Source organism: Piliocolobus tephrosceles, chromosome 7 (genome assembly GCF_002776525.5).
Source record: "Piliocolobus tephrosceles isolate RC106 chromosome 7, ASM277652v3, whole genome shotgun sequence".
NCBI lineage: Eukaryota > Metazoa > Chordata > Mammalia > Primates > Cercopithecidae > Piliocolobus > Piliocolobus tephrosceles.
This window is the reverse complement of record NC_045440.1, coordinates 92,840,822-92,856,892: the sequence shown is the minus strand read 5'-3', so window position 1 is coordinate 92,856,892 and position 16,071 is coordinate 92,840,822. Positions and strand designations below refer to the sequence as shown.

At 38.2% G+C, this 16,071-nt stretch overlaps 1 protein-coding gene across 1 annotated transcript in view; it reads left to right on the top strand.

The window, feature by feature from the left end:
• Window positions 1–16,071, top strand: part of RUNX1T1 (RUNX1 partner transcriptional co-repressor 1) — a 136,843-nt gene that overhangs the window by 68,258 nt on the left and 52,514 nt on the right. Inside the window, 2 exon segments of the mRNA XM_023222886.1 lie at window positions 10,945–11,082; window positions 13,488–13,729. Coding sequence (XP_023078654.1) covers window positions 10,945–11,082; window positions 13,488–13,729 — 380 coding nt within the window.

Here is a 16,071-nt window from a genome sequence, read left to right as displayed (position 1 = left end):
CAGGAGTCACTGGAATAAGGGTGGTAACAGCTGTGGGAGGGATGACATTTCTGAAGGACGTAGACATGCAAGTAATGCCTGGTATCCATAGGTATTCCTATGACAGCTGATCTTTCCTTACTTCATGAAATGAGTATGATTTTTCTATGCAGAACCACCGTTTGCTCTATTGAACTGTCTTAAGGATTTGTTTCAAACAGCTAAGTTACTTGATTAAAATAGTGATAAAATTGAAAAAAAAGAGAGAATTACTAATATGTCTCTAGCTGTTTTGGCAGAAACTAACCTTTCTTCCTTCCTTCCTTTCCTCCCTCCCTCCCCCACCTTCCTTCTTTCCTTCCTTCCCCTCCCCTGCACCCCCGCCCAGCCATTTATTCTATCCGTCTGTCCGTCTATCCCTCCATCCAATGCCTGCTATTTCAGACACTTTTCTAAATGCTGTGGAGCTAACAAAACAGAAAAATCTCTGTTCACGAAGCCGACATTCTGGATGGGGACACATTCAAAAATAAGATAAATGTGCCATGCATAGCTAGCTGGATAAGGGCTGTAGAGGAAGGGAAGGGGAATTCCTGTTGTCCCTGTATGGAGATAAGCCAAAGATTTTTTTTTGAAATTAGTTTTCCAGAAATAATGATTGATTGGCATAGATTTATCTCATTCTCTCACCTGGCTTCCCTCTTAATCCACATTCACTCCCGTTAAAGACCACAGGGATGTGCTTCAGTCGTCTTTGATTCCGAACCAGCTGCTGACTGACTCATCCCAGGACTGAGCCCGTGGCTTTGTCCTCACTGTCATGGTCACCTTGATGTTTACTGATCACCTGAACTGAGAATGTCTTGTGCCGGCACTTCTTCAGAGCTCATAGCTTACGTATCTTTGGGCTTCAGTTTTTTCTATCTCATCATCATCAAATGTAGAAACCCAGCATATAAAGCAAGTGAAAGATCTGAATGGCAGTGGAAGATGTTTAGGATGAGGCTGCAGACAATCCTCCTGCTCCCCACCCCTTTGGTCTGCCTTGTCACCTCCATGGACTTCTGCCACAGAGCTATTGTTTCTAGGATAACATTTCAGAGTCATTTTTCTAGGATGGCATTGTCCTTTTGTGATGACAGAAGTGTTTTGTAACTGAACTTTCTAACATAGTAACCACCAGGGACATGTAAATTTGAATATGCAGCTAGTGTGACTGAGAAACTAAGTTTTAAATTTTATTTGATCTTAATTAAAATTTAAATAGTCACATGTGGCTAGTGGCTACTGTATTGGAAGATGGAAATTTTTTTTATTTTTTTATTTTTCATTTTATTCATTTATTTTATTTATTTATTTTTTTTTGAGACGGAGTTTCACTCTGTCGCCCAGACCAGAGTGCAGTGGCACAATCTCCGCTCACTGCAAGCTCTGCCTCCTGGGTTCTCGCCATTCTCCTGTCTCAGCCTCCCGAGTAGCTGGGACTACAGGCGCCTGCCACCACGCGCCCCACTAAATTTTTTGTATTTTTCATAGAGACAGGGTTTCACTGTGTTGGCCAAGATGGTCTCAGTCTCCTGACCTCGTGATCCACCTGCCTCGGCCTCCCAGAGTGCTGAGATTACAGGCGTGAGCCACGGCACCCCGCCGGCAGATGCAGCTTTAATGTAATGCTAGCTACAGATTTAACGTTTACTGAGTGCAATTCGTATCCCAGTTTTCCAGGCCACGAATAAAATGATGGTAGTTTTAGATGATAATGAACTTTAAGAAGATCTCGATTAAGACCTGACTTAAAACCTTGGGCAAATTTTTCAATCCCTCGGGGCCTCAATTCCTTTTTTATCAAGTGGGCAAATTTATAGTACCTTTTCATAAAGAGGTTTAAAGTGAGATAAAGCATGCCCAACATTTGGCACAATGCCTAACCCTGATTTTAGGTGATTCATCCTAATAGAGTTTTGTTGTTGCTGCAGTTGTTTACTGGGGCTTTTCTTTGGCTTGTAAAAAATAAAATATGCCCGTTATAGAACAGAGAAAAATAACAAGAAGAAAATAAAAATAACCTGTAATCCCACCATCCACAGACAAAACAACAGAAAACCTGTAGAATGTGGAAAAAAGTATGTTTTTGGTTCACAATATGCTTTTCTCTTTGTTTTGAATGTGTACATGTATGACTACACTGACACTACTATTGTAAAACAGTTTTTAGAGGCTATAGATCATATGTGTATACAATGCTTTACAAACCTTTTTTTCTGATATCATATACTAAAAAGTCTTAGGAAATATGTTGTAATTACTGAGAGTTGTTAGAAAACTGGTGAATTGAATAATCTAGTAGTATTTTTTTAGATTTATCTTTAGTGATTAATTTTTCCAGAATGTGAAAATTCTTTTGGAATTCTTTTTGGATGATGAGAGGGAAAAAGAGATACATAGATAATTTCATCTTGAGTTAAAACTGTGTGTCAGACACTGCTAAGTGCTGGGACTGTAAAAACAAATAAAATGTCATCATTTCTCTTAAGTAAATTGTGGTCTAAATACCGTGTGCTCAGTGCTGCCAAGAGGGATTTAGACAGTCTAATATGAGAACTTGGGACAAACCCGGCCAGCCGGGGACAGAAAGGTTGTCAGCAAAAGATTTCTGGCTGAAGTAACACCTGAAGGGAGTTTTAAAGGCATGATGGACTTAATTAGGCAGTGGTGGGGTGAAGAGTATTCAAGGAAAGAGATACAGTGAGTATGAAAGTCGGAGTGACCAGGGGCATTTGGAGAACTGCAGCTGTCTAGTATGGAGGTCAGAGGTGGGGATGGAGTGCATGGCAGAAATGAAGATGTGTTTGGAGCAGTCGCAGGAGCCAGATGGGTCACAAAGGTCTTTCTGTGTCCTGTTATGGAGCACAGACTTTATATTTAAGGTTATAAGAGACATTTGAAGATTACAAGAGGAGAGAGGCAGGATCTCTGGTCACACCACTGGCATACATAGAAAAATAACTGGATGTGGTTTGGCGAATGTATCGGAGATGGGTGGGAGTCCATTCAATGACTTGTTGAATAGGTCAGGCAAGAGATGGTAGATGATTCAGGTTGTAGAAATGAGTAGCCCTCTGGAGGTTTGGGTCTAGAATTTGGTAGGGATATTGACTACAGTTATTCTCATACTGGCCACAGAGTGAATAAAGTCACCTTTTCTAGAGTGCTTACCATGTATCAGGCATTTGAGCAAGAATGCAATACACATTATCTGAGTTTATTCCCACAATACAGGAGTTGCAGAACATGGCCAGTTTTATGTAGGGGATGACAAATTCTAGTCCTGTCTCTGAAGTCCAAGGATAACACAAATGAAATCACTAAGGAAGCGTATAGAGTAAACATTTGAAAAGGGTCTAAGAAGGAATTTTAGGGGAAAATGTCAGTAGTTATCACAGAGCAGGAAAATGAGGAGCCCTTAAGTGACTGAAAAGGCGAAGCGAGGAAGGCCAGAGAAAGAGAGTATTAGACTCATGGGATTCTGGTTATGCAGATGGTTCGGGGAGGAAGTGAGGAAGCTTCAGATGCTACAGAGATGCCAGATAAAGTAGTGTACATGTTTCTTGGATTAATAATAAAGAGACAATTGAGCAGAGTTTTGGTGGAGTTTAGGATATCTTGATGCTACATGCCAGGGTTGCTTTTGTTTTTGTTTTTGTTTTTTTGAGATGGGGTTTCACTCTGTCACCCAGGCTGGAGTGCAGTGGCAAGATCTTGGCTCACTGCAGCCTCTGCCTGCCAGGCTCAAGAGATTTTCCTGCCTCAGCCTCCTGCATAGGAGGGACTACAGGCATGTGCCACCATGCCTGGCTAATTTTTATATATATATATATTTTTTTTTTGGTAGAGACAGGGCTTCACCATGTTGGGCCAGGGTCGTCTTGAACTCTTGTACTCAAGTGATCCTCCCACCTTAGCCTCCCAAAATACTGGAATTACAGTCATGAGCTACCGCACTTCACCTTACATGCCAGGGTTATTTTATCAGTATTTCTTGGTTTAGGTGAAAATCAGCTCAATCTAGGTTTTAGGCAAAGAAGGGATTGATTGATTGACTAGGAATCTGTAGAAGGTTTGGAAGACCCAAACTGTAGGAATTTTACACATCTGACAAGTCCCTAGTATTCAGTAGAATTAGGAACTTTATTTACCACTGCCATGATAATCTCTTATTACTTATCTTTGCTTCTTTCTGCCTGTTAGTTGCTGGCTTTTGTATTGCAGACCTGCTTTCTAGACATGGAAGGTACCGTTTTCTACCCCTGGAGAGGGATTATTTTTCTTTCCTCAACTCTAAATATAAAGATCTTGGAGAAGGACTAATACTGCCTATCTTGGACTAGGTGCTATGTCTGGGCCTGTTGGTGTCTTGGGTACAAGTTCATGAAAGAACACGGTAGTTCCCAAGGTAGTTATGAGATTAGAGGGATTGGCAGTTTCTAGCATGGGGAGAGAAATGTTTAGACAGACAGTCTCATAGGTTTCTGCTCTTAGTGCATGGAAGATGGACTGGGAGATGAAGAACCAGAGAAAGTGACTATAGATTCTCTTTTAAGAGCTTGCGCTATGAAAGAAAATCCTGGTGATTATTTTGGTGACAACTAAAGAGGGAGAATTGGACTTTAGAATGTGTATTTTATAACTAAATCGTTGATGAGGATTTAGTAATGAGGATTGAAAACGTATTTGAAAAAAAGAGGTAGACATTAATTTTAATGTTTGTGGGAGAAAAATTGATATGCAGACATTCTTATGGACATGGAAATTTATGTGAACAGAAGAAGGCTAGTTATAATCACCACTTTCAAAGTAATTGTATTTGTGGTCACTTCATTATCAAATATATGTTTTCAGGGTGGTCATCTTTATGTTTGTAATGATCATAAGCCATATCTGTAGAAAGAAACCAGATAATATTAGTATTTGCAAAAGATCTTTAGGAAGAATGCAATCCAACATGCTTAATTTATAGATAAGAAAAGTAGAATTCAAAAAAGTGAAGGGAAGTAATCACTTACAAATCAACAGTGCCTATTAGAAAAGAAGGGACTATTTGCTCCCTGGGTCCGTGTTTAGAAAGTGAGGACGTCTTTCTCACAGCTTCTTCAGTAGACCTCCCTTCATGGCCCATTGTCCAGAATTGAATCACATCACCCACCTCTGTAGCCTGCTATTGAAAAAGAAACTGTGATAATCTGACTAATGTGCAACAAGGAGGATTTGCCCCCAAAGATTGTGGGAAGAGGATGAGTACCTAAACAAAGTCAGGGCTCTCCAGCAAGGAAGAAAGCAGCAAGGAAGAAAGCATCAAGTGTTGTTAAATAAGAACTCAGCAGTGTCTGCAACATGGACTAAGCTAAACAGCTTATATTTTATTCCATCGACAATGGGACTCTCCTGAAGGTTTTAGATCAGAGAATAGATAAGATCCTATTTGTGTTTCAGCAAAAATGCTATTCATAAAACATCTATGGTCTTAGTCCGTTTGTGCTGCTATATGGGTACCTTAAACTGGGTAATGTAAACAAGATAAATTTATTTCTAATACTTCTGGAGGCTGGGAAATGCAAAATCAAGGTACTGGCAGAATGGGTAAGGGCCTAGTCTCTGCTTTCAAGATGGCAGCTTGTTGCTGGAACGCTGCCTCTTCACATGGCAGAAGAGATGAGGGGCAAAAGTGGCCTCCTTAGCTCTCTCCAGCCCATTTATAAGGGACCAGTCCCATCCATGATGGTAGAGCCCTTATGGTCTGAGTACCTCCCAAAGGCCCCACTTCTTAATATTATCACATTGGTGATAAAGTTTCAACACATGAATTTTGGGAAACATTCAGATCACAGCACCTGTGGTAAGACATGAGGTGAGACGTCATTCTATGTAAGTTGCAAAGTTGAACTAAATTTCAGGTCTCCAGTATCTTCCCATGTTACCTACATTCTATCCTCTCTCTGTGTGTACTGTTGATGGTATGTGTTTGTCTTTTCCCATGAAATTTGGTATCTTTGAACCGACAATAATATAAGGAATGAATTTCTAATAGTTACAAATGTAACTGTCCTTCCTGTGAGAACCACAACTATATTAATACGTATTTATTAAGCATCCTCAGGAGGATTTTTTAAAAATATTGCCATCAAATGCTTACCATGTGCATTAGTTGGAAAGTTTGGGTGTATAATATATACATGTGACCATCATACGGAAGGGCGGTGATAAATGCTAAAAGAAAGGCAGAGGTAATGTGATATGGCTGTTTCCTGGGGCAGTTGAGGGAAGCTGAAAGAGGATGTGTGATCTACAGTGAGCAGTGAAGAATGTGCAGGGTGGGACAGGTTATTCTAGATGAGGGAAACAGCAAGAAAAAGAAAGGCAGAAAAGCCAAGGAGTACCAAGGTGGCTGGTATTGATGGAGCCTAGGACTGAGGGAAAAGTCAGGAATGGATCATGGAGTCGATGGCACAAGAGAATGAAGCTCACACCTGTTGGTACCTAATGTAAGTAGGCACAGTGCTAGGGTTTAAAACGTGCAATCTCATTCAATCTCACCACATTCCTATGAGGGACAGAGGATCATTTTTGCATTTTTTCTCATGAGGGACTGAGGCTTGGGAAAACTAACTTGCCTGAGAACTCACTACTAATGGTTGAAAGAGTCAAGATTTGAAACCAGTCTGCCTTAACTCAGGAAGTTTTTCTGTTATGCCAAATACCCCACTGTGTCATTTCATGATGCTTAGCATGTTAGCATTTGACTCTTACTCTCGGGCATTGCGGAAGGGTTCTGAGCAGGAATGGGCTCATCACAATGCTCATCAGGGAAGGGTGGAGGCTGGATGGAGGGCAGAAGCAACCAGCACCGCTGTTGTGGTCCATGGATAGTCTCCTGTAACATCTGACACCCAGACATTGGAGTCACTACATAGCATCATTTTCAGAACTGTATTTGCCGTCTTTCCCAGTGAAATAAAAATTAAAATTCTATACCCACCTGGATGCCTCTCTAGCTTCCTCCTTTCCTATTTCCTGCTACAGGACTTCCATTTCACTTTGGCTTATCCTCTCTAGTACATACCTTCTAGCTGAGCCAACACGTGTTCAAATATGACTAACTCAGACTAACTACTAATGGTCCAAGAAGTTCCTCCTAATCCATAACATCTCTGAGAATTCTATAATGATTGACCTGATAAACTGATAGAAAAAGATATACCACCTACCAATACTTGAACTCCTTTTTTGTTGTTGTTGTTGTTGTTGTTGTTTTTGTTTTTGTTTTATACTGGTCCTCTCTAGAATGCTATGTAAACAAGAAAAATGCAGAATACCTACTTTTTGTACCTTAGAAACACATCTGGTGCTAATTGAACTAACTAAAAGTAAAGTAAGGGCCATGGCAGATTATGCCATACTTTTTCTTTTTGTTAAAAAAAAAAAAAGGAAATGGAAAACATACCACTTCTAGAAGGCCCTGACACTGAACTGGATATTGAAATCATATAGGTAATGTATTAATATGTGCCACATTTCTTTTCCATGCATCAACCATCTTTGGTACCTATGTGTTGGATATTTGCCATGTGAGAGAAACATTACCCAGAGGGAAGATCATCTTTAGAAGTAGTGTGAATCATTAAGGTAGAAGTAAAGTCAGCCCTTTTTGATTTTACTTACCTTGGCTACATGATCTGACAGAGGTTTTTTCTTTTTCTTTTTTCTTTTGACTTTTAATCATTTTGTGTCAGTCTTTGGCTATATGTCAGAATTCCTCTATTGCAACTAAAAAATGGAAATTACATACTAGGACACTATAATTTCCATGAACTTAAAAAATTATATAAAAAATATTATAACTTAATATTGGTTTTACCATGTCCTCTAATTTGAAATGGAGTGAAATGCTTCTGTGGTTAAATCAGCTTGCTTGTGCTGTTTGCTATAAAAGTTTCAAGAATATACATTTCAAAAAAAGTTTTTAAATAATCCAAAACAAATGCAACAGGGCTCAGCACACTTGAAACACATTTTCTGAATTTATCTTAAATCTCTGTGCTCCAGAGAGTGTTCATGTGTATGTGGATTAGGCCTGGCTGGTTATTTCACCATCTATCTCCATCCTGGATTGATTGCACTGAACAGCACAGAATGAGTTACATATGGTCCCACTTTGTCTCAGTTTGTAGGACCTCTGGGCTGGAACTCCATTTGATCAGAGTGAAGCTAACCATTGCAGAAATTTGGCTAATGTCAAAACCCTAAATATGTGCACATATACATATGTTCTGGCTAGAATGTTCATATTCCTGTTAGAAGTAGTGGTGTTTTCTATGCATTGGCTCAGTAGTTATTGTTGACATTTCCAGAATTAAAAAAATAATCTAAGGATGATGATGTTGCTGTTCTGGATAGGAATCATGTACAAATGTGGACCAAGACAGTATTCAGATGTTTTCAAATCAAAATTATGAATATACCAAAAACTTTCTAAAATTGGGAAGGAAGAAGATAGGAATACAAAGATTATCTTAAATACAAACTTAAAATTGAGGAGGAAACCTATTGTCAAATTTATCATTTCTTTTTTTTAGTGTAGTCTATTAAAAAAAAGAAAAATAGGCTTCAAATATATTTAAAGTTTAGATATTGCTCCTTGACTCATAAACTTGAGTCAGGTAGGGGGCTGTGCACATTAAGGTCCAGCTTGTAGCCACTGAGGGTAAAAGAAGCTGTTGAGGGTAACTTACTCCCCCATCAGGCTCTTGTCTCTCTATTTTGTTCTTTTTCCTCCTCTTCTTTTTCCTCCTATTGCTTTATTTATTTTTTTATTACTCCCACTTCCCCTCCCCCTCCTGCTCTTCCTTTCTCTGTCTGTGCAACCACGTGCTTCAAATCTGTGTATCTGGACTGCCTTCTCTAACAGTTCCGTGTGAGTGTTAGCAGAATGAAAACCAGATGGACCAGCAGTTCCCACTGTTATCTCCCAGCCGACTCTGGCAAGCCTCCCCTTCTCCCTCCCTCCTTGGCATGACAGAAATATTTGCCTTTATTTAGGGAGACTTGTATTTGCTGCTGTACCTCTTCCCTCAGCTGCAACATAAGTGGGAAGCTATTTATTCCCTTGTTGCTGAGGTTGGTTGAGGTGAGTAGAATGTGCAATGAATTTAACTATTGAAGAAGCAGTTTTAAGCCTACCTAACTTCTGTATTTTTCTAGAATAAGTGACTTACTGGTTTTTAAATGCTCTGGAATAGCAATCTGAAGACAAATTTTTAACAATAGACAAAGGTGAAAATGCTCTTCATGTGTGTCTCTACCATCCTTTCACCCAGAACACTTTTATTCACTATAGGCACATCCATTGTTATTCAGTCAGAAGTAGAGATTCAGAAATGGAGACCCTGATATTGCTGTTAACTCATCAATAATAATAATAATAGCTTACTGTGCAAATACTCTTATTAGAATGATGATTATTTTCATTCTCTTATTGCATCTTCCCTAAAGTGATATCAACATTATTTCAACTTCTAAATGTTGTGTTTTATTGCAGCCCAAGTGTTAAGAAATTGCTTTGAACAAGAATGAGGTAGATTTGGAATTGTGATAGTAGTAATTTGGGTTTTTCCTTTTCCTTTAATAATTGTCCTTTAAGTAATTTTGAGAATTTCTCACTGTGGTTATTGTAACGTTTTTAAAGGCTTGTTCTTTCTTAATAGTTACTTCACTTTTCTAAAAGTCCAAGTGTGAGATATTTGTGTCTATAACTGCAAGAGGTGCCTCAAAACACTTTGGGTGTGTGTGTGTTCTTGTGCGTGCCTACACATGTTTGTGAAAGAATTAGATCTAAAGAAACAACCAAAAATAGACTCTGATACTGCTGTTGACTAACTCATTGTGCAAATGCTCTTATTTGAATGATTATTTTTATTCTTTTATTGCATCTTCCTTAAGATGATAGCAACATTATTTCAACTTTTAAATGTTTATTACAACCAAAGTGTTAAGAAATTGCTTTGAACAGATCAAAAGGTCTGTTGCTTTGATAAGTAGATTAGATTGAGAAAAACAGTTCAAAATGTCAAGGGAAAAGTATACTTAAGAGAAAGCAGTTCGGAAGTATGAATGTCCATTATTGGGTAATCAGTAAATTTCTTCGTGTCTGCCACAAACTCATGAAAACGATATTAGCAGTGTCTAGTTCTTTTTAGTTCTCCATTTGGGACTTTTACATTCTTACTCCTGTTTGAAATTATTAATTGGAGTATAGGTTTCATGTTTTTAAAATGGCAAGTCATAAATTTACACATTCTAAGTAAATAATAGCTTCACTTCATTGTATAACACATTTCACTTATGTAGCAGTGATTTTTAAAACAGGGCAGGAAAAATTGAAGTGCGAAATATGTCTGGAAGACAATAACCTGTTTCATCTAAGAGGCCAGGAAACTAAGGATAGCAAAGGGATGGCAGGTGTTACAGAAAATCATTACAAAGAGCTGGCTCCTACCAGTATCTCACCTGCATAACAGACTTCAGGTTTTTGTTATTTCTGAGCTGTCATGAGGGGTTCATTATCATCCCACTTCCTCATCTATTTTCTGCCTCTTGCTAACATTGGCTTCAGCTTCCAGTGCAGTTGTGCTGCTGCATATAACACTACCAAGGTAGCATCTGCCTAAGCCAGAAATAACAATAGGATATAATATAACCTAGTTACAAATGAGGTCCTGCCATCTGTGCTATACTTTCTTAAGTGGGGTTTGGATGATAAAATCCTGATTTAAACTTCAGTAGATAAGCGTATTTTATTGATAGAAGATGTTGAATTTCTTCTGTTCACTTGCTTTTAAAAAAGATAAACCCCACTTGAAAAACTGAGGTGCTTAAGGAGTAAAATAATATGTTCCTGGTGGCATCCTCCAGATCGTACTGAGAAGCACTCCACAATGCCAGACTCACCTGTGGATGTGAAGACACAATCTAGGCTGACTCCTCCAACGATGCCGCCTCCCCCAACTACTCAAGGAGCTCCAAGAACCAGTTCATTTACACCGACAACATGTAAGTAGTCATTTCAGGCTTTTGAGTTTCAGTTTTAAAGTTTAAATTAGATTTTTTTTTTCTGCAAATGAAAAATCAAGGGAAAATAAGATTCAGCATCAATGTATAATGCAGAAATGAAGCAAAAAAAAAAAAAAATTTGTTTGCCAGTGAGTAGGTTACTGAGCACAGGAGTATCATAGCTTAGGTATAATTTGTATGACTGCCAATATTTGCCTTCCTTTTCATTATTGCTTCAAAGTTGCAGTCTGCTATGATTTTAGCAAATGAAGAAGCATTTTGTCTGTAATTCCAGTTGTTACCACTATAACTTCTAATTCATCTTAATGTGGAGCTCTTTTAGTTTGTTCAGCATGACTTGGAACATGGAAATGTGCTATTATGATTTCTAGGTTACTTCTGGTCTTCTAACACCATTTTCATCTATTTAGAGCAGTTGCAAATAATGTTAAAATATAATATCCTTGAGTTAAAAGGGGTATTGATATGCAACAATATCATACAGAAAACTTTCTGAAGTGAGAAGTGCCTTTCTTGCCTTTTTTGGGGGGACAGAATCTCGCTCTGTCACCCAGGCTGGAGTGCAGTGGCACAATCTCAGTTGACTGCAACCTCTGCCTCCCAGGTTCAAGCGATTCTCCTGCCTTAGCCTCCTGAGTAGCTGGGATTATAGGCATGTACCAACAAGCCCCGCTGATTTTTGTATTTTTAGTAGATACGGGGTTTCACCATGTTGGTCAGACTGGTTTTGAACTCCTGACCTCATGATCCTCCCACCTTGGCCTCCAAAAGTGCTGGGATTATAGGCGTGAGCCGTTGCGCTCAGTTGTGTCTTTCTTGTCTTGAACCTGTCAGACTCTTACTAAAACTTTACTCCATTCCTGCTTGGCTCAAGTCCTGTGTTCTCTCAATGGAGTGTATTGCTTTTGGTACAGTCCAAAGGAAAGGACAGAAAATTCTGACTGAATTGCAACTTCCCATTCTTTCCTGTATATTTCATTAGGGATAGTTAGTAACTTTGTTTCAATAAATCTCAAAATCCAGGTTGAAGTTGTTGTCAAGGAATTGTGAAACTGGTAAATGTTATCGGATGCAGCTATTTTGCACACCATGTGCCATGAAATCCATATGAATGAAAAATAACTAAAAGGCAAAAATAGATCTGTGGGACTATAAGGGATTAGCAAAATACGCATCTCAGGCTGTTTATGCAGTGTTGCGCTGCCATTTAAAAGACCTTTCCAAATGTGTAAGGAGCAGGTGATTGTGCAATGCCAAGTTGTAACGCTGTCATCTTATATTTGGTTTGTTGTTACCCAAAGCCACAGGGGTGGGCATATGTCTCCTGTGAGATGTTCTGGTGAGCTGGCATATCTTGACAGATTATTATGATACTCATTTGGGACAAGAGAACCATTTTATTATGTCAAATGAAACTTTTAACAATGACATCGTCCTTAAAACATTTTCAAACTATATCAAAATTAAATTAAAAAGATGGGCTTGATAAAGGTCTGCTTATCAAATTAATTGACTTAACATGATAAAATCAACATTTTCTTTAGTGCAAAGGATGCAGATTTTTTAATTCTGGTTCTTATGGATTATCAACGTTTTGCTTTCTTTTTCTGTACTTAGTGTACATATTAATGGGTTACAGAGTGACAGGGATTGTCGTCTTGATGTTCAAACAAATTTTATCAGAAATGAGTTTACTGAATTATCACCACTCCATGTTCTTGGCTGAATTGAGGTGTCTCCTTTTGATTTCTTGAAATAACTCCTTGTTAAACACCATATCCATTTTGGCTTTGTACATAAAATATGCATTTTTCCTAAAGAAGTGGTTAAGAAGTATAAGGGGGAGAAAATAGCCTTCTAATTGGGTGGTGGAAGGTTAAAACTTGAAAGTCCTATTCCTATAAACACAGCTGTCAGTTGTGTGTACAAAACATGATTAAAAATGTTCAATGATAAATTTAGTCTCCACCAAATGTACACTTTCTCTAGGGGAGCAGTTTGGAAAGGAGTAGTCCTGTTATATTGATGTAAGCCTGTGACAAAAGGCTGACATCCGAAGCTGTCTGTTCTATTTTTGAAACATTTCAGGTGGTTGGCATATGTGCACATGGGAGGCAGGGCTAGCCCTGGGTTGCAGCAGACTCCATTTATTATCAGCCTCTGTTCAGGATACCATCACACAGTATGAGGAGTAGAACCATTTAGTTATAGAGTACCTGAGGATGTAGTAACCATGTGAAGTCCAAGCATTTTTAAAAAGTCCCAACATTTAAAAAGTTATAAAACCTTTATGTAGATGTAAATGGTAGGAAACTTGGTGGCAATTTCCTCATGCATGTTCTCTGTAAGTTTATGATTTCCTTCTGATTTTGTGCTCTTGACAGTAACTAATGGCACGAGCCATTCTCCTACAGCCTTGAATGGCGCCCCCTCACCACCCAATGGCTTCAGCAATGGGCCTTCCTCTTCTTCCTCCTCCTCTCTGGCTAATCAACAGCTGCCCCCAGCCTGTGGCGCCAGGCAACTCAGCAAGCTGAAAAGGTTCCTTACTACCCTGCAGCAGTTTGGCAATGACATTTCACCCGAGATAGGAGAAAGAGTTCGCACCCTCGTTCTGGGACTAGTGGTAAGCAAATGGAAACCAACCCAGTTTTCTTGGTGTAAGGGATAGTGTGAGTGGGAGACTCAGATATGTAGACACTGTTCTCACAGCTATTTCGTTACAATAGTTTCTACATCTGAAGAGTGTGTGCAAGTCTGATTCATGCTATAGTGACAATCTTTTAAATTCTGCAGTATATATTGACCCCACCAGAGTTTTTTTTCTCACTATTTGATTAATAAAGATATGGTTATACAAATTTATTGTTATATTGGCCATAAACATATGTCTATGTATATATATGTGTGTGTGTGTGTATATGTGTGTATACATATATATACACATGTCTATGTTTATATATATATATATATATACACGTGTGTGTGTATGTGTATGTATGTGCACATGTGTTTCAGTATTTCAGTAAGTATAGTCTCCTGGCATGTCTAGTAGCTTTCAATGATGACAAAATGGTTTTGTTATGTTGAGTCACTCAATCTGATTGGGTGCTCATTTTAATTTTGTTGCTTTAGGGGATTTTCATCATTGGCCTAGATGAACACGAATTTATAACAACACATTCTTGTTTTATCTAGTGTTGTTTTTAAGATGAATAACATTGAAATTTTTTATTGTGGTAAAATATACGTACAGTTTATCATTTTAGCCATTTTTAAGTGTACAGTTTTAATGGCATTATGTATATTCACGTTGCTATATAGCCACCACCACTGTCCATCTCCGGAACTTTTTCATCACTTCAAACTGAAGCCTTCTGTATTCATAAAACAGTAACTCCTCATCTCTCTTATCCCCAGACCCTGGTAAACACTATTTCTTTTTTGTTTAAAATCTTCATTATAGGTAGAATTACCACTAGTTTGAGAAGACAACTGTTGGTTTTTGCATATTACACTATGTTCTGCACATTGTCACACTGGAAAATAGAACATACATCTTTTTTTGCATTCTAAGTCACTTTTCCATGTGTTGTGATTTTCTATAGAAGCAGAGGATTTTTGAGTATTTAGGAAGGCTAGTCTCCCATATCACACTGAGTCACGGAGAAGCTATGCGTCATATATTCAGTTCTTTCATTGTCCAGGATTATGGTCAAACTCAAATTAGAATGATAGGCAGCAGTCTCCGTTTTCTTGAAATAGATTATTTATTTTTATTATATGGACCTATCAGGGGCAAAGCCATACCAGTTGTGTTTTGCAAAAGGAGTTTCAGAATTAGAAGGCTGGGTGAGAGACTAGCTCAGAAGACATACTTCAAATCACTATATCCCATATTTGATAGAGATTTTGCAATTTAATTTTTAACCGTTAACTGCCTCTCCTCCCTGCTCCAAGAACAAGAGACTTCCATGTTTCTCACAATCTATCAGCTCCACCTTGTAAACTTCCAAGACAGGAAGGTGATTTTCACAAGAGGTGTGTTGGCATACTTCAGATACTTTTGTCAGTCACTTATCTTTTCCTTTTCATTCATTCTTGAATTTGCATAATAAGCTTTTTAACATGTAAATAAATTAGACCAAGAAACCACAAAGTAAATCCAAAGTAATAATTGTATCAAGTAAATGGCGAATGTGTTGTTCTTAGCAAAAAAAATTTTTTAATTGCCTTATAAATTTGACCTGTTCTTTATTAACAGCGGTTCCATAATTGAAAATGGAGAAAAACTTGGTAGCTTTAAGTAGATTTTTCCCAAGTGGCATACTTTTGTGTGAAATACTTTTTAAAAATATATTTTTTTAATCTAAAAGCAAGCCTAGAGAGGAAAATAGGGGAAGATATTAATTAATGATGTCTTACATATAATAGGCAGTGAATATTCATTGAGTAGCAGACTTCTGTTTTAAACATTTGGCTTACAAGCCATTTTACATAATTCTCAGAACTACCATTTGAGGGAGTGATTTTTTTTTTTTTTTTTTTTTTGAGGGAGTGATTTTTATACACATTTGATACATAGGCAAACTGAGGTTACAGAGGTTAAGTAAAATATACAAGACCACCCGGCTGGTAGTGACAGATTTGAACCTAGGTACTAAATCATAATCACATTACGCTGATGTTTAGGTGGAGTTAAGAAAATGTTAGGAAGTACTGTTTTTTTTTTTTCCTTTAAAAAAGTTTTTTTAGTAATTTTTTTGAGACAGGGTCTTTCTCTGTCACCTATACCCATTCTCTGTCACCCAATGTATTCGCATTGGTGCCAGCAAGGCTCACTGCAGCCTTGACCTTCCAAGCGTAAGCAATCCTCCCTTCCCAGCCTCCCCTGGGACTACAGGCACACACCACCACACCTGGCTAAATTTTTTGTGACATCAACTCACTTTGTTGCTCTGGCTGGTC